Genomic DNA, 19520 nt, shown 5'->3' on the forward strand with positions numbered 1-19520 from the left:
CATTCTAAACGTTTCCAACCACCACTGAAAGCTAACCAATAATACACAGCTGGCAGTTATCCAGAAAGTTTGGAACTGAAGCTGCCTACTTCTCTTTTGCTTGAATCATCCCAGATAATTGAGGAAAAAGTGGGATTTTTCTTTGAATACCACAGGTTGGCTGCCTAAACTACCTGAATTCACCAAGTAATTTCCAATGCCCCACTTCTCTTTTGGAGGCTTTATTTAAACCTTAGCTCTTTGCTACCTGTCAAGCACAGATAATAGTACTCATCATGGTGTGGCATTTACAAAATGACTCAAGATCTTCAGACAGAACAGTCACAGGATGTGGAGCTTCTGTGTTTTGCAACAATTGAAATAAAAGTGTGGGTGTTCATGGGGGGAATCCTGGCTCTTCTAGATGTTTCCCAAAATGTAGATGCTGGGTCGAATTTGTTCTTTTGGAAACTATGGACTGCCAAACTGAACATGTAGGCTTTCTGATCATTGAGACGTTCATGGAGGGCTGGGGTGAGTTTCTGAAACTAACAGGATGTGGTCTGAGAAGCATGGAACAAGCTACTCCTGCCTTCCTGCCCTCTGTTCCCCTCTTGCCAATGGTCATAGTGGCCCAGCACCATCTCTGGCCATGGATCATCTCAGCAGGAGGAAACAAGCCCTCCTTTAGGGGGAGTGAAGGTCTCACAGTTATAGCCCGAGTATTGGGACTGTTTCCTGGTCTTGAATATGAAGAACAGTATGGTGGACAACATGTATCAGTGGCTCTGTTCTGCACCCCTCCCTTTGCCACGTGACTTTGGAGCGTCCCATCAAAAGGAAGAGTATATTTCCCCACCCTTGATGCTGTGTTCAGTCATGAGACTTGTTTCGGCCAATCTGATATTAGCAATCCCACTGGAATTTGACATGGGATTAGCAATGGGATTACAATCCCAGTTTTGGATTTTGTAGAATTCCTCTGCCTATTTGAGCTAAAAAATGAGATGACATGAATAAGGTAACTCTGAGAAAAAGTAGATTCTAACACATTATTTTAATGTCAGGCTCAAGGACAAAACCACCTGGAGCCCCTCTATCTCTACAGGGCTGGGGAAGGAGCTGTTGGCTGTACCCCCAATCCTGATGTGCCAACTCAGCATCCACAGAGAGCAGACCCCAATGCTACTTACTGTGGACTGGTCATGTTGAAAGATGCAACCAGAGCCATGGGTTTTTTGGGTGTCTAGTGGGGCTCAGCTGTCTTGAAGCCTGACGTCAGCATGTCCAAGTGTGGGTTCTATAAGGCATACAAATGTGGTGCCCTGAAAACAAATAATTGAATAGTAGGAAGTTATTACACTCAGATGTCAAACCAAAGTCCTCCTAAACTCATCTAAAAATGGAAGCCCTTAGAACTTTCTTCCATATAGACTTTCCTTCAAAGTAATAGTGAACAGATTCCTACCATTACCTATGGCGGATAACAATAGGCATAATTTCACTCTTTTTTAGAGATGGAGAAACAGGCCCAGAGTGATAAACTGACTTTTCTGTGTCACACAGAGCTGGCAGAGAGCCAGGTTGGACCACAGCTCTTTCTACTAAATAGACAAGGAAAAACCAGGGTAACTTTATACTTCAGCTTTAGGAATCTCAAAAATCAGGTTTGTCTCAAAAATCTCATTTTCTGGGCTTCCCTGGTGGCTCAGTGGTTAAGAATCCACCTGCCAATGCAGGGGACACGGGTTCGAGCCCTGGTCTGGGAAGATCCCACATGCCACGGAGCAACTAAGCCCACAAGCCACAGCTACTGAGCCCACGTGCTGGATCTACTGAAGCCTGCGCCCTCTAGAACCCGTGCTCCGCAACAAGAGAAGCCACTGCAATGAGAAGCCCAAGTACTGCAACGAAGAGTAGCCCCCGCTCGCGGCAACTAGGGAAAGCCACGTGCAGCTATGAAGACCCAACACAGCCAAAAATAATAAATAAATAAAAATAAATTTATTTTTTTAAAAAATCGGGTTTTCCCAGAAATTTCTTTCTCCCAAGATTTCCCTCTCCTCTGGTAGTTCTGTCTCTCCACTCTTCCAGGCTTTCCTCTCTTCTTCCCAATTGGGTCTCTACAGGAGACAGGAAGCACACCCTGGAGCCAGCCTGCCTGTGGTCATGAGTGAGGAGATAGATGGGCCCCTGGGCTGGACAGCTGGTATCTGTCAAGTAGAGTAAAATGGAGGCTTTGTTCTCACCCAGACGCTCCAAGGACAAAGCTAGTGGCAGACGCTGAGCTCTGCTGAAGTAAAGAGATATGATGACCACTCCTGAGGTCAAGAAAAATTTCCCTGTCTACACATGCGCAGGAAGCCTCGTTGGGGGTCAAAAAGTGAGGGGGCGCCACCCCGTAATAAGTGTGGACATACCCCCACAGGCCTCTGCGGTGGGATCCATCCTAGCAAAAAGTTGTGCAAAAAGTTGGGGAGGGTCCCAGGGCCAGTCAGGTGTGAAAAAAGAAACAAGATACTTGGCCAAATGTAACTGCCCTATATAAGTGATTTCAATCACCTCTTTACTGCCTCCTCATTCAGGAGCCTGCACTCCTCTCTGGGTATGTATTTCTGCCTTGCTTCTGACTTAGATAAATAAACTGTTTCTCTCTGTGCTCTCCCATACAGTTGTGCTGGGCCTCTTATAATAAACTTTGTATCTGTTTTGCAGTTTTTGCCTCCCTGAAACATTTTTGCTTTCAAAGGAGGTAAGAACCAGGGAACTTGCTTCTAGCCCCTAGCCCCTGGTGGACTAGAGGCTAGGTTCAATCCCTTGGCAGGGAAATAAGATCTGCTTCAAGACTGCTGTCCCCAAAATAGTCAGAGCCTGGCTCCCACTCACTAGCGCTCTGTCTTCAGTTTGTCCACCTATAAAATGGGAATAATAATAGAACTAACTAAATGAGTTAATGCATGTAGAACACCTAGAATAGTGCCTGGCATGTAGTGTTGGCTTTTATCGACATAGTTACTGTTTTATAAATTTAAATTGCACGGTCTGTTGAAAGCATTTGGATGGCCGAGTGTAAGATTTCCTCTTAAAATCCAGACTAGGTAAATAGAGTATACTTTTCTATAAACGGATGCTGTGGTACCACCTAGAAGTCTTCTGGGAGACAGTAACAATCAGGCAGAATGTACAAAGACAAGGAGACAGACCCATGTTCTGGGTGATTTTGAACAAGTTACAAGGGAGTTTACTCCAAGGGGCGGTCCTTTTGTAAGTTATATTCTAATTGCAAACTGCTTTTCCTACAAGACTTCAATCCAGGATGAATACCCTCTCCCAATCCTGAAGCTCAGGAGGGACAAAGGGATAGAATTGTTACATCATGCAGAAGTAAAAGCTGCTCCTGGAGTGAGCACTGATGGTAAATTTACAAAGTGGAGAAGTGTCTCTAACTTCCGTGTAATTAAGAAAAGTGAGGGGCTTTCCTGGTGGCACAGTGGTTAAGAATCTGCCTGCCAATGCAGGGGACATGGGTTTGAGCCCTGGTCTGGGAAGTTCCCACATGCCGCGGAGCAACTAAGCCTGTGTGCCACAACTACTGAGCCTGTGCTCTAGAGCCTGTGCTCTGCAACAAGAGAAGCCACCGCAGTGAGAAGCCTGCACACCGCAATGAAGAGTAGCCCCTGCTTGCCACAACTAGAGAAAGCCCGTGTGCAGCAATGAAGACCCAACGCAGCCAAAAATATAAGTAAATAAATTTATTGAAAAAGAAAAGTGAGAGCTCAAGTTAAAGGAAACTGAGGAAATCCTGGGAAAGTCTGAACTTCGAGCAACCGGAAGTAAGAGAGATGGAGAGCTTTCTAAAATCATAAGGGCTTCAATACAGGGGACCACCGTTTTCACACCAGATTTTTCTGGGGCAAAAACAATAACAGCAACAACATGGAACCAAGAGGCAGGGAGGGACAACAGCAAGGTGAATTTGGACAGACATTTTGTAGCCACACCTTGCTAGTGGTTTCACTTTACCTTATACTTTCGTAAAGAGGGTATACATGTAAAAACCAGAACTCTCCTGTAGTATTTGTAGTATTAATTGCATAGTAAATTTATAATGTTATCCATTCCATAACACAGATTTAGTCAGTTTCAATCTTTTCTGTTCTCTCTACAAAGCCTCAAGCTAACCAACTCCTCGCAGTGGTAGGAACGGTCGTGTGGACTGTCCATCCTCCACTAACAATGAAGTCGGGATGGAGGTGTCCACAAATAGGAGACCAGGTGAGCAATACTCCCTTCTGGAATGGTGTTTTAACAAGCTGTATTCCCAAGGTGGGCACTTTACACGCTACACAAGGTATTAGCTCTGTGGAGAATATACTAGGAAGGTCTCTGCTTCCATGGACCTTCCAGTCCAGCTGGGCAGGCAAGTGTGAAAAACAAAAAACTCCAAAATTTTTGGGTATCCTTAGCAGTGAAGAACAAGTAAAACTTGATACATCTATATTTATAAAAAATAAACATCAACTCCTACACTAATATATTATGGCTAATATAAAATATATATTAAAAATAGAAATGAAAGTGATTTAATTTTAGTTTGACTTTTTAGGAAGGAAAATTTCAAATATAGAGAGTTGTAGGGAACTGTATAGTGAATTTCTAGTTAGTCATCACCCACTTCAACAGTTAACAGCTCAGGGACAGTCTTCTCTGTATCCTGCCCTTTCCCCACCCCTCATGATTATTTTGAAAGAAATCTCCGACGTCATTTCATTCATTTGTAAATGTTTCGATACGTAGCTCTAAGAATAAGGATAAGGATTCCTTTTAAAAGATGTAACCACAAAACTATCATCACTACTAAATCAACAATATTTTCTTAATATTATCAAATATCCAGGAATTGTTCACATTTCCTTGTTTTTCCTGTAATTTTTTAAAGGTTTGTTGAATCAGGAGCCAAACAAGGTCCACACATTATGATTGGTTAATATGACTCTTCAGTCTCATTTAATCTGTAGGTTTCCCCCTGTGTCTTTTGTTTTCCATGCAATTTGTTGGAAAAACTAGATCATTTGTCTTAGAAAGTTTCCCACAGTCTGGATTATGGTGATTGTATCCCTTTGGTTTCATTTAACATGTTCCTCTGTCCTCTATATTTCCTGTAAATTTTAGTCTATAGACTTTAATCAGATTCAGGTGGAACTTTTTTCTGCAAGACTATAGGCAGTGTCATGACTGCCATTCAGAGACACAGAATGTCTTCTTTTTTTTCTTTTTGTGACATAACAGCCATTGATGGTTGCCTCCTAGATCCATTAATTCATTGGGGCTTGCAAAAGGATCATGCTATGATTTCATCTTTCCTTCTTCATTTATCAGCTTCTATGAAGAAAAACTCCCCCTCATCAACTATTTGATTAGCCTAAGGTACAGTTCATATAGAAAAGGAAGGATAAATGCTTAACTTTTCCCCCTTTATTTATTGGTTTTCAAAATAATCTTCTGAAGTCAATCAATGAGGTGTTGTTGTTTATTTTCCGCAGTGTCACGGATTTAAACACTCACTCAGCAGGGGTTGAGTAGGGGAACAGGCTCGCTGGAAACAGGGACTGCAGTCTCCTGGAAGGAGATGTGGGAGTGGGGAAGAAATGATTGGCATCTCCTGTACAAGGCAGAGATGAGGCAGGAGAGAGGGTTAAAATCATATTTGGATGGACAGTAAGTAGGCTGCTTCAGACGTTTTGATCCTTAACAAGTAGCACACTTTAGAAGGCAAGATGCCTTAAGATGATGCTTTTTAAAAATAATATTTTCCAAAGGAAAGAACGCCCAAAGCACAAGCCTAGCATGAAGCAGGTGTAGTCTAGCACTCTATAAATGAACATCTGAAGTGCAAACCTGCTGTCTCATAAACCCGGTAAAAGCAGAAGAGAAAACCAGTTTTGGATTTACTGGGTCTGGCAGTGGTGGGGAGCAAGGTTGCTTTTTAAACTTTAGTAAAATTCCAGTCCTTTCCACTTGTTGCTCATGAGTCTATGTAATTTGCCAAGATCATATTTGCTTGTTCCAGCCAGATCTGCAAAGTTCAAGCGGGCATCCTAGGAACCTTAGAGCTGAAAAAGGCTTCTAAGATCAAGTAGTCAGTTCCCTTACCTACCAGGTGAGAAAATCGATAATTCAGCTCACCTGTCCCTGGGGTGACCAGGTCTATTCCTTATCTCTTACTAGAGTAACAGCCCCTTGTCATACGTGACCTGTTTTCATATGCATTCCATTGGTTACCAAACCTGGCTTCACTGTGAATCACCTGGGGGCCTTCTGGGAAATATAAATTCATAGGTTACACTACAGAAATGCTGAATCAGAACTCCACAGGTGGAGTTTGAGAATCTTTTTAAAGTCCCCCTGGTGTTTCTGACATGCAGCCACTCCAGCTGACCCTCAATATCAGTGGTCTTACACTTTCCATTGCAACTGAATCACCTGGAAGGTTTATGAAGACACAGATTGATAGCCCTACCCACAAAATTTCTAATTTGATGTGTCTGAAGTGGGAGCTTGAGAGTCTACATTTTTGAAGAAACCCCAGGGGATAATGATTTGCTGATCCACAGACCACACTCTGATCTTCTGATTCAGAAAGTTCGCTTGAGGTAATAAAGAATGTATTTTTTCCCAGCATATTTTGCAGATGAAGTTAACTGGTTACAAAGCTAGTGTGGTGGAATTGTCAGCAAAACCTACCCTGGCCAGGCTGAAGATGACCAGATATATCAGTTAGGAATACTTTTATTTGCCAGTAACAGAATATCTGGCTAACAGTGACTTAGGCAGTGAAGACTTTTAATTATCTTACATAGCAAGAGGCCTGGAGGGAGTGGCTCAAAGATATCACCAAGGACCCAAGCTCTTTGCATCTTTCCATTCCCCCATCTCATGTGATGCATTATTCACACTTGTTGCCTTGTGGTTACAGAACGGCTGCTGCAGCTCCAGCTTGCACATCCTCACACTAGCTCCCAAACAAGAAAAAGAATCAAAGCCTTTCTCCTCACGAAGCTTTGATCTTTTATTCAGTCAGCATCATCTCTCCAAGCCCTCTAGTCAACATCTGATGTCTCTTGCACAGAGCGGGGTCACACGGCTGCAAAGGAACCGAGGACAACGCACAGCTGGCCAAGGAAGTAAGGAGTGATATGAGAGCCTACACCAATCGTGATTCATCCTTTGGAGCTGGGCATATTGTTTCCATAAACAAATCTCAGTTTTCTTAGCAAGCAAGGACAGGAAGGAGCTGTTGTGTGTATAACAAATCGTCTGCCAGACCAGGTTTGTTTGTTTGTTTGTTTGTTTGCGGTATGCGGGCCTCTCACTGTTGTGGCCTCTCCCGTTGTGGAGCACAGGCTCCGGACGCGCAGGTCTAGCGGCCATGGCTCACGGGCTTAGTTGCTCCGCGGCATGTGGGATCTTCCCGGACCAGGGCATGAACCCGTGTCTCCTGCATCGGCAGGCGGATTCTCAACCACTGCGCCACCAGGGAAGCCCCCAGACCAGGTTTGGACACTTGGCTGAATAAGTTTCCTGGGTCTCCAAACAAGACTGGCCAAGTGTTGGTAACTGGTCGGCAGGAGATGTGAAAGATGTGTTCTTACCAAACCTTGGGGCTCTTTTAGTTAGAGAGCATTGCATGTGTGTGGGGTTCAGTTTTGACATCCTAAAGCTCGCTGTAGAATCTGTTCCTAGGGAGAAGCCACTCAGGCACCTTTCACAGACATTGTGTTCCACACTCCCAGGAGGAGAAGGGTGATTCTTATGCTAGAAGAGAAAGGTTGGTGTATAACAACACGAGGTCATCCTTGTTGTTACCCCGACCCATTCACACCTTGCTCTGTTAACAAGAAGTGAAAATGAAGAAAATCAATCATGTCTCCGAGCATTCTCCCACTCTGATCTCCAGTCCACTGCACAATCCTTAGTGGCTAAGCAAGTGGGCAGGAAGCGCACAGTGGCTCTCTTTTCTAGGTGCGGCACAGTCTCCCATGGACCCCTCTTACTTTCTATTGTTTGCTCCTCTTCACTTACACAGCCTCTCAACTATTACGAGTCTCATAAAGCAGGGGAAACACCAAACGAGATCACACAAAACTAGATCTGAAATTACTCAGGTATTCCGAGGAGAAAACAAAGAGGACCGTTATTCTAATCCTTCCCTTCCTCTCGATATTTATTTTCCTAACAAACACTTCCCTAAGTTGTCCCTGCTGTCACCCCTGGCTGGCCTGGGCAGAAAAGGATGCCCCCCAGCAGGCATTCCTCAACCCCAACCTGATGTCATTTTCCCTCCAGAATTCTGCAGAGCTCCTGGGCAACTCAAATAGCTATGATTTGGGGAAGCACCAACAATGGGCTAGGGCTGCAAGGGGCTTCCCTGTTACCCCTGCGTTTCGCCGTCTCCATCCCAGTCAAGCAAATCTCAAGCGTAAACGCCGCACTTCGCAAATCTCTGAAGCAATCTTCACCTGTACGTGATGTTGACTAAACATGTTAAGAACCCAGATATAATTAACTTGGCAATTGAATTCTACATGGCACCAGGCAAGTGACTCTTCTTTGGTAAATGGAGGGAAAAAGTCCTCTTTCTTCAACTTTTTGTACTACATATGGTATGATGCAAAAATGACCCCATTCTCACCCTTCCTGTATTTGTCATTGTTACAGACTGAATGTGTCCCTCAAAACTCATATGTTGAAATCCTCATCCCCAACATGATGATATTAGGAGGTAAGGCCTTTGGAAGGTAATTAGCTCATTGGGAACGAGCCCTCACAAATGGGATTAGTACCTTATAAGAAGAAACACAAGAGAGATGACTTCTTAGCCATGTGAGAATACAACCAGAAAACCACTGACTGCAAACCAGGAGAAGAGTCCTCACTAGACACCAGATCTGCCAGCACCTTGACCTTGGACTTCCCAGCCTCCAGAATTGTAAGAAATAAATGTGTTGTTGAAGCCCCCAGCCTAAGGTATTCTGTTACAGCAGCCCAAATGGATGAAGACAAGTCACATAACTTTCCACTGCCCCTTCACCTGTCACTGGGCTTGGCCATATGACTTGCTTTGTCCACGTAGGTTGGAAACTGTGATGCTTAGTTTTACGTGTCAACTTGACACATAAAGGGATATTTGGTTAAATAGTATTTCTGGGTATGTCTGCAAGGGTGTTTTGGATGAGATTAAAAATTGAATTGGTAGGGCTTCCCTGGTGGCGCAGTGGTTGAGAGTCCGCCTGCCGATGCAGGGGACGTGGGTTCGTGCCCTGGTCCGGGAAGATCCCACATGCCGCGGAGCGGCTGGGCCCGTGAGCCATGGCCACTGAGCCTGCGCGTCCGGAGCCTGTGCTCCGCAACGGGAGAGGCCACAACAGTGAGAGGCCCGCGTACCGAAAAAAAAAAAAAAAAAAAAAAAAAAAAAATTTGAATTGGTAGACTGAGTAAAGTAGGTTGCCCTCCCCAGTATGGGTGGGCCTCATCCAATTTGTCAATGGCCTACACAGAACAAAAGGCTGAGTAAGAAAGAATTCTCTCTCCGCCTCACTGACTTTGAGCTGGGGTACCAGCCTCCTGTTTTTAGACTCAGGCTCGAATTTACACTATGGGCTTTACTGGGTCTGGACTTCTCAGCTTCCATAATCCTGTGAGCCCGTTCCTTATAATAAATCTCTTTATTCACACACACATACACACACACACACACACACACACACACACACACAGACTATACACGTATATATCTATCCTATTGCTTCTGTTTCTCTGTAGAACCCTGACGAGCATATCAGCAAACATGAAAAGCACTCATGTGATTGGGACTGCCCTCTCACGTACACATTTCCATGACAGCCTGCATGCCTGGTCACCCCAGCCAAGGACAGCCAACAGCCAGCTGCCCACCTCCCCTTCCCCCAACCCCAGGCATGTGAGTTGGATCAAGACCAGAAGAGTCACACAGCTGTGCCCAGCCTAAATCGCAGGCCCACAGACCCAGGAGGTGAATAAAACCTTGGTTGTTTTTTTTAAAATCATTCTTTAGTCATTTATTAGCACCTGTTGTGTTCTAGGAAGTATACCAAACATTGGGGTTATCAAGATAAAAGAGATGCACTCAAGAAACTAGTGGGCTAGTGATAAAGACAGATGCATAGATAGAAATTAAAATTCAAAGAGGTGAGAAGAATGAAGCATTACAAAGGAGGGTTTTGAAAGCTGTAAACTTCCTTATAAATATTAGGTAACTAATGACTCCTCACACTGGCAGGTACAGTCCTCCTCTTCCTTCAGCCATCTGTTAGGAAAGGTTTGTTTCTTTAAGCTCACCAAGTTTTGGGGGTGGTTTGTTATGTGGTATTATTGTGGCAATAGATCACTGATACATTACAGATAAATGTCCACTGCGACACGTATACAAAGATGTACATTTTTAAAAAGATAAACCTCTCTCCAGCCCCCATTTTAACCCTCCACTTCTCCCTTGAGGTCTTATGTTAATTCCCAGGTGTGGAAACCCTTGCTCAGAATTATGCAAGTATGTACTCACATATATAGGCTAATTTTTGTGGGTTTGTGTTTAACAAAACAAAACCAACTTTGCAATTTGCTTTTATCACTTAGCAATATATAATGGACATCCTTTCTGATCAATAGGCAAAGATTTACATTTTTTCTAACTTTTAAATTCAGATATATACACAGGTACAATATATAATTTTATATAAATTGCTTATCATAAAATTCATGTCTTTAGTGGCACCTGTGTTTTCTTTTTTTGCCTGCTTCCCCCTCCCTTAATATATATATATTCACAAACACACACCAATGTTAAGCTTGTGTATATTTTTCCTTACTTTTCTTTGTGCTTACACAATTATGCACAAATAAACATCTCATTGTTTGTTTTATTAAAAAATACATTATTCAAACTTAACTGTTCTTTGCTTTTCACACTCAACAGCAGAAACTATAGAAATCCCCCTCTCCCAAGTCAGGTAGTAAAACTCAAACTCATTCTTTCATTAATGCTGCATAATATTCCATGGTATGAATGCTCCGTAATTTAGTTAAAGATGTTCCTGTTGATAGGCAGTTTTAGATGTTTTTTGTTGTTGTTGGCCACTGTGAAAAATGCTACAATAAATATCCTTGTATACATTTCATTATGTACTGGTATTTTTATTTGTATGGGATAGATTCCCAGGAGTGAGACTACTGGGCTAAAGAGTATGTATCTTAAATTTTAATAGTTAAAACAAGACTGCTTTGCAAAGGGCTGTAGCAATTCACACTCCACAGCAAAGTATGAAAGTTCCCTTTTGAGGGGGCGTCTTAATCATTTGCAAGCTGTTGAGGGTGGCTGTGGACCAAATAAGTCCAAATACCCTCTTCTCCATGGGCACTGGAGTGAAAATGGAGGACAAGGGTGAAACCAAAAATAGCAATAGATATCCTTACACCACAAGAAAAGACATAGTTGACTTAGGAACTACCCTGTCACAGTATTTCTATGAGCTGTTTCAGCAACCAGTCAAGGTCCGAGGATCCTGTTTCCTTCCCTGTGCCATAAACCCTAACCTCTCCCAACTAAACCAACCACATAACCAGTTCCTGGGTTCTCACCCGTGCCTATCTCCCGCCCACCCCCAGGAGTTACAAGCTGTGATCTATGGAAGCAGATCTGAGTTCCCTGGGAATGAGGAGAGGAAAGCACCACAGTGGAGGGGGTGCCTACAGGAAATTCTGGTGCCACTTTCTTACAGTTTCCAGTAATATTTGGGGCACTAACCTATATATTGATATACTTACTTGTTAAAAAGAGAGTGACTCTTGCTAAAATTCTTCTCCTTTGATAATGATTTTTATCTAGTTGGTCAGAAACTATATCTAATTTAAGCCTGCTATACTTCCACCCACACTCTCTGCCAGCTTAGAAGTCTAAATGACATGGACCTCCTCAGGTGTACCTGCAGGGGCAAGCCAATCACGGAAGAGACTAGGACCAACCCCATCCTTGAGAGGCTTTCTCCAACGTGGCTGTTCAAGGGGAGGTAGGGGGACTTCCCTGGTGGTCCAGTGGTAAAGAATTCGCCTTAGGGGACATGGGTTCAAGCCCCCTGGTCTGGGAAGATCCCACATGCCGCAGAGTAACTAAGCCTGTGTGCCACAACTACTGAGCTCGTGTGCTGCAACTACTGAATCCCACGTGCCTAGAGCCCGAGCTCTGCAACAAGAGAAGACACCACAATTATAAGCCCACGCGCCACAACGAAGAGTAGCCCCCACTCGCTGCAACTAAAGAAAGCCTGTGCGCAGCAACGAAGACCCAATGCAGCCAAAAACTAATTAATTAATTAATTTAAAGAAGGGGGGTAGGTAGGGAACTGTCAGGAACCAAAGGGTGACCTTTGCCTCACTTCCAACAGGACAGGATGTCCTTCCAGTTCAGTGGAGAGAGCCCAGCCACAGCCTCACTCTGAGGGGTGAGGTCAAGGGAGTCTGGCTTCTGGGGCCATGATTTCCAGAATAAAATTCACAGATGCTAAGCTGGCCCACCTCATCAGTAAGCAAAGACATATAAATTCAAACAATTTTTTCTCCTAATGGACTAGGAAAGATTTATAATCCCTAGTACTGATGATGGTGTGGGAAAATGGCCATTCATGCACATTGTTGATAGAAGTGTAAATTGTTGCAAATTTGCTGATGGGTAATTTAACAATATTTATCAAAATTATCTTAACGTGCACACTTTTTGGCCCAGTAATTCAACTGTTAGGGGATACACTTTAGGGAAATAATAAATGCATACACACATATACACATATAGAAGTTCGTTGAATTGTTATAATAGCACCATGCCTAGCACGTAGTAGGTGCTCCACAAATATGTGTTGATAAGGAATCAATAAAACAATAAATTGAAAGCAATATAAATGTCTATCAATAGGAGATTGGTTAAATACATTAAGGAACTTCTATATTATGGGATTGTCATACAGCTATTGAAAAGGATGAAGTTGAATGGTTGCCTAGAGCTGAAGATTGGGAAGTATTGACTGCAAAGGGACATGAGGGAATTCTTGGAATAATGGCAATATTCTAAATCTTTATTGTGGTGACGGTTCCAAGTGTGCATTTAAAATGGATGCTTTTTATTGTTTATAAATAGTTCTTTCACCAATGTGATATATTTTTTTTTAATGGATGAAGGTGCACTATTCTCAACATGGAAAGTTGTCCGCAATATAACATTAAGTAAAAAGATTACAAAATGACAAACAGATGATGATTCCACTTACATAATATATAGAGAAAATATGTGTGTGACAGGTTGTGCAACAGGACTTTTCCTGTTGCCTCAGAGTTTTGCAGATGCCCAAAAGTTGAGGACAAAGATGGTAAGTACTCACATTTTCTAAAGAGAGATGTCAGACCATATATTTGGAACATACTAACAGATGGTCAAGCTGGTCCAGTAACTACTACTCCTGACAGCCTGCAGGAGAGAAGGCAAGAGAAACCCATGCCAGACTCCCAAGCTGGCTGGGCATGGGAGGTGGCCATATGGGGACAGAGAGCATTGGTGGGAGCAACCTGCCCTTAACCACCAGGCTAAGCAAGGATGTGGCATCAGTCAAGGATCTTAGTAAAAATTAAACTCAACAGTTTAAGCAGAGTATGCATTTTTAAAGGATGCTGAATGCCAGGTGGGTCAGAGAGCCAGGCATCAAAACTCTATGGTCAGGAACAGTGACTGGACCCTGGCGTTGCTCCAGCAAAAGCATCGCTGATGCCACTGCATCACACCAACATCCTCTCCTTCTCAGCTTCCAAATCCTAGTTCCCAGCTCCATCTGATTGGCAGAGACAGATCAGAGCTGTATCCTGGCTGCAAGGGAGGCTACCACCTTGCATGGGGGGTGGACTCAACATGATAATTTCCCCAGATCTAGAAAGGCCACTAAAAGGATGCAAGGATCACGAATATGGCAAGTGCCCTCTACAGTTATAGATTCCAGGGGATATCTTGACAGGACTCCACCCAAGAAGGCCAGAGGGGTTCCAGGGGGACAGTGTCGAAAGCAGGAACTGAAGGTAGCCCTCTGAAGTTAGGCAAGTATCCAGTGGAATAGTGCATGCAACTCCCCTACTGCCCCCAGAGGGGTTAGAGTGGGCAGAACACAGGAGGTGGGTTTCTAAGGAACTTACAAAAGCATCCCAGGACTAGGCTGAGTGAATTGGGGGGAAGGGCTGATCCGGAGGTCAGGCTGTGTGGACTGGATGGAAGTTTTGATTTACATGGGGTATTTTAACACCTGAAAATGAGCCTGTCCTAAATCCTGAAAGTGACTAGAAAAGTTAAGGCATCTTCCCACATTCATGCCAGGTGACGGGAAGTGAGACAGCAGAATATGTTGGAAGGACGTATCGCTTGATTGTTCCTATCAACTCCATTCATCTAAAAGGTCCAGATGCTGTATCCAAAATTATTAACAGGTAGGGAGGTAGGGAGGTAGGGAAGTGGTAATATTGAGAAGAGGTCTTGTTTCTCAATGCTTTTTGTTCATGAGCATCTTTTGTTTTTTTTTTTTTTAAAAGGATAATCTAGATATGATGAACCTTGAAAACACTGTGATAGGTAAAAGAAGCCAGACACAAAAGGCCACATATTGTACGAGTCCATTTATATGAAATTTCCAGAACAGATAAATCTCTAGAGACAGAAAGCAGATAAGTGGTTGCCAGGGGCTGAGGAGAGAGGAATAGGGAATGAATGCTTAATGGATACAGGGTTTCCTTTCAGGGTTATGAAAATGTTCTGAAACTAAATAATAGTAATGGTTGCACAACACTGTGAATGTATTGCCAATAATGGTACATTTCATGTTATGCGTATTCTACCACAATTTTAAAAACTGGGAAAGCAAAACCAAAAACCAACCAAAACAACAACAGAAATCTAGAAATACTGATTGACAAGGAAAGATGTTCACTGTAAGGTAATTTTAAAAAGTAGGCTTTAAAACTATGCTCATATTTGTAAAAAACAGAAGCCAATATAGCATGATTTATATAATGCGATCTGAAAGGATAAAGCCATAATGTTAACAGTAGTTATCTCTGGGTGGTAGCACTACAGGGAACTGTTTACTTTATATGTTTCTATATTGTCTAATTTTCCTTAATAATGAACTAAATCTACTTTTAAACTAAAAAAGATACATAAGGTAAAAACTGATAAGTGTATACAAGAGATACAGGTAAAGGGATATGGGAATTCAGAGGCTGAAGAGACAGCTTCCAACTTCCTGGGTTCTTGATACTTCCTCAAAGTAGTCTTCTGACCAGTATCCTTACCTCCAGGCTTCTTTTCTCCAACACATCTTATATGCTGTTACCACATGACTCTTCTGAAGCACACCTGGGGTTTGCTTGGTCCCCGCTGCTTAGTGAACATGGTCTCAATTCCTTGGCCTGTGATTCAGAGGCTGCCACCAACTGGCCATAACCTTTTAAGCCATTCTTCATCCTCTTCAAGTGCTATGGTCCAGCCACCTTGTGCAGACACCACTTTTCTCAGGGCACGGACACATGCACACACATTATCCACCTCCCTGCCTCTGCTTATGGAATTCTCTCTGAATGGAACATGGATTCCCCTATTCCACAAGCCCCAACCATAATACCTGCTCTCCCATCCAACCTTCTATAACCCAGTGTCACTGCTTCCACCTGAAGACAGTCAGGGGAAAGGGCATCTCTCTCCCAACCACTTTAATAGTACCTCACTCAGTGCATGAATCACTCTTCTATCTTGTGTTATGGTGGTTTAGGCTCCTGTACCATCTACTCTAGACTACAAGCTCACAAAGGTCAGGGTTCATATTAGCAAATTAAAAAAATATCTCAAAGCACTTGAAAAGATGCTCAACATCACTAATTGTTAGAGAAATGCAAATCAAAACTACAGTGAGGTACCACCTCACACTGGTCAGAATGGCCATCATCAAAGTCTACAAACAATAAATGCCAAGAGGGTGTGGAGAAAAGGGAACCATCCTACACTGTTGGTGGGAATGTAAATTGATACAACCACTACAGAGAACAGTATGGAGCTTCCTTAAAAAACTAAAACTAGAACTACCATATGATCCAGCAATCCCACTCCTGGGCATATATCCAGAGAAAACCATAATCTGAAAAGATACATGCACCCCAATGCTCACTGCAGCACTATTAACAATAGCCAAGATGTGGAAGCAACCTAAATGTCCATCGACAGAGGAATGGATAAAGAAAGTGTGGTACATATATACCACACTTCCATATATATACAATGGAATATTACTCAGCCATAAAAAAGAATGACATCATGCCATTTGTAGCAACATGGATGGAGATCATCATACTAAGTGAAATAAGCTCCACTTATTCCACTTATATGTGGAATCTAAAAAGATGATACAAATGAACTTATTTACAAAACAGAAATAGACTTACAGACTTTGAAAACAAACTTAAGGTTACCAAAGAGGAAAGGGGGTGGCAAGGATAAATTAGGAAGTTGGGATTAACATATACACACTAATATACATAAAATAGATAAATAACAAGGTTCTACTGTATAGCACAAGGAACTCTATTCAGTATTGTGTGATAAGCTATATGGGAAAAGAATCTGAAAAAGAATGGATATATGAATAACTGAATCACTTTGCTGTATACCTGAAACTAACACAACACTGTAAATCATCTATACCTCACTATAAAATAAAAATTAAATTAAACCTTTAAAAATAAAAGAAAAATCTCTCAGGCACATTTCTATGTGCCAGATTTAGTTCAGCAGCTTTTCTAAAGGCAGAAAAATAATTCAGGGCCCTTAGACGGCCACCAAGAGTATGCTTTCTGCATTCAAAAAGTAATCCTCAGTAACCCATAAAACTCGAGGACAATTCTCAAACCAAGTCAATGCTTTGATGCAGGCAGCTTGTGGAGGGGCTGTCAGCAGTGAATGTGCAAGATCATCTTCGTACATAAGTAGAAACATGGATGAGCAATTACCCAGCAACTGATCTCCCCTTGGAATTCAGTAGCAAAATTTAAAAAATTTAATAGACTTTATTTTTTAGAGCAGTTTCTTTTTAAATGTTGATGGCTTTAATTATTAAAATAATTTTAATTGTTGTCATCTTCTATAAGAAACATTCTATATAGTCTGGCTGAACAGGGTACACAGTTTGAATACTGGATATGTTCTAGATATCATAAAACAGGCAAGTTTAGACTAGAACATGCTGACTGCCTCACCATGGAGTTTTTGTTGTTGTTTTGTTTTTTTTAACATCTTAATCTGAGTATAACTGTTTTACAATAGTGTGTTAGTTTCTCCTTTACAGCAAAGTGAATCAGTTATACATATACATACGTTCTCATATCTCTTCCCTCTTGCGTCACCCTCCCTCCCACCCTCCCTATCCCACCCCTCTAGGTGGTCACAAAGCACAGAGGTGATCTCCCTGTGCTATGCAGCAGCTTCCCACCAGCTATCTAATTTACATTTGATAGTGTATATATGTCCCTGCCACTCCCCCACTTCGTCACAGCCCACCCCTCCCCCTCCCCATATCCTCAAGTCCATGCTCGAGTAAGTCTGTGTTTTATTCCCGTCCTACCACTAACCTCTTCATGACATTTTTTTCCCTTAGAGTCCATATATATGTGTTAGCATACGGTATTTGTTTTTCTCCTTCTGACTTACTTCACTCTGTATGACAGACTCCAGGTCCATCCACCTCATTATAAATAACTCAGTTTCATTTCTTTTTATGGCTGAGTAATATTCCATTGTATATATGTGCCACATCTTCTTTATCCATTCATCTGTTGATGGACACTTAGGTTGCTTCCATGTCCTGGCTATTGTAAATAGAGCTGCAATGAACATTTTGGTACATGAGTCTTTCTGAATTATAGTTTTCTCAGGGTATATTCCCAGTAGTGGGATTGCTGGGTCGTATGGTAGTTCTATTTGTAGTTTTTTAAGGAACCTCCATACTGTTCTCCATAGCGGCTGTATCAATTTACATTCCCACCAGCAGTGCAAGAGGGTTCCCTTTTCTCCACACCCTCTCCAGCATTTATTGTTTCTAGAGTTTTTGATGATGGCCAATCTGACCGGTGTGAGATGATATCTCATTGTAGTTTTGATTTGCATTTCTCTAATGATTAATGAGGTTGAGCATTCTTTCATGTGTTTGTTAGCAATCTGTATATCTTCTTTGGAGAAATGTCTATTTAGTTCTTCTGCCCATTTTTGGATTGGGTTGTTTGTTTTTTTGTTATTGAGCTGCATGAGTTGCTTATAAATTTTGGAAATTAATCCTTTGTCAGTTGCTTCATTTGCAAATATTTTCTCCCATTCTGAGAGTTGTCTTTTGGTCTTGTTTATGGTATCCTTTGCTGTGCAAAAGCTTTTAAGTTTCATTAGGTCCCATTTGTTTATTTGTGTTTTTATTTCCATTTCTCTAGGAGATGGGTCAAAAAGGATCTTGCTGTGATTGATGTCGTATAGTGTTCTGCCTATGTTTTCCTCTAAGAGTTTGATAGTGTCTGGCCTTACATTTAGGTCTTTAACCCATTTTGAGTTTATTTTTGTGTGTGGTGTTAGGGATTGTTCTAATTTCATACTTTTACATGTAGCTGTCCAGTTTTCCCAGCACCACTTATTGAAGAGGCTGTCTTTTCTCCACTGTATATCCTTCCCTCCTTTATCAAAGATAAGGTGACCATATGTGTGTGGGTTTATCTCTGGGCTCTCTATCCTGTTCCATTGATCTATATTTCTGTTTTTGTGCCAGTACCATATTGTCTTGATTACTGTAGCCTTGTAGTAGAGTCTGAAGTCAGGGAGCCTAATTCCTCCAGCTCCATTTCTCGTTCTCAAGATTGCTTTGGCTATTCGGGGTCTTTTGTGTTTCCATACAAATTGTGAAATTTTTTGTTCTAGTTCTGTAAAAAATGCCAGTGGTAATTTGATAGGGATTGCATTGAATCGGTAGATTGCTTTGGGTAGTATAGTCATTTTCACAATATTGATTCTTCCAATCCAAGAACATGGTATATTTCTCCACCTATTTGTATCATCTTTAATTTCTTTCATCAGTGTCTTATAGTTTTCTGCATACAAGTCTTTTGTCTCCTTAGGTAGGTTTATTCCTAGATATTTTATTCTTTTTGTTGCAATGGTAAATGGGAGTGTTTTCTTAATTTCACTCTCAGATTTTTCATCATTAGTGTATAAGAATGCCAGAGATTTCTGTGCATTAATTTTGTATCCTGCTACTTTACCAAATTCATTGATTATCTCTAGTAGTTTTCTGGTAGCATCCTTAGGATTCTCTATGTATAGTATCATGTCATCTGCAAACAGTGACAGCTTTACTTCTTCTTTTCCTATTTGGATTCCTTTTATTTCTTTTTCTTCT

At 41.9% G+C, this 19520-nt stretch overlaps 1 protein-coding gene across 2 annotated transcripts in view; it reads right to left on the reverse strand.

The window, feature by feature from the left end:
* The window catches only part of TMEM266 (transmembrane protein 266), a 145225-nt gene that overhangs the window by 83561 nt on the left and 42144 nt on the right, over positions 1–19520 (reverse strand). For both annotated transcript variants that reach the window (XM_059058154.2, XM_067029417.1), the window contains one exon: positions 1173–1304. In XM_059058154.2, coding sequence (XP_058914137.1) covers positions 1173–1210 — 38 coding nt within the window. In that variant the 5' untranslated portion in view covers positions 1211–1304. The remainder of the gene's footprint in view (positions 1–1172; positions 1305–19520) is intronic.

Source organism: Kogia breviceps, chromosome 3 (assembly GCF_026419965.1).
Source record: "Kogia breviceps isolate mKogBre1 chromosome 3, mKogBre1 haplotype 1, whole genome shotgun sequence".
Lineage (NCBI taxonomy): Eukaryota > Metazoa > Chordata > Mammalia > Artiodactyla > Physeteridae > Kogia > Kogia breviceps.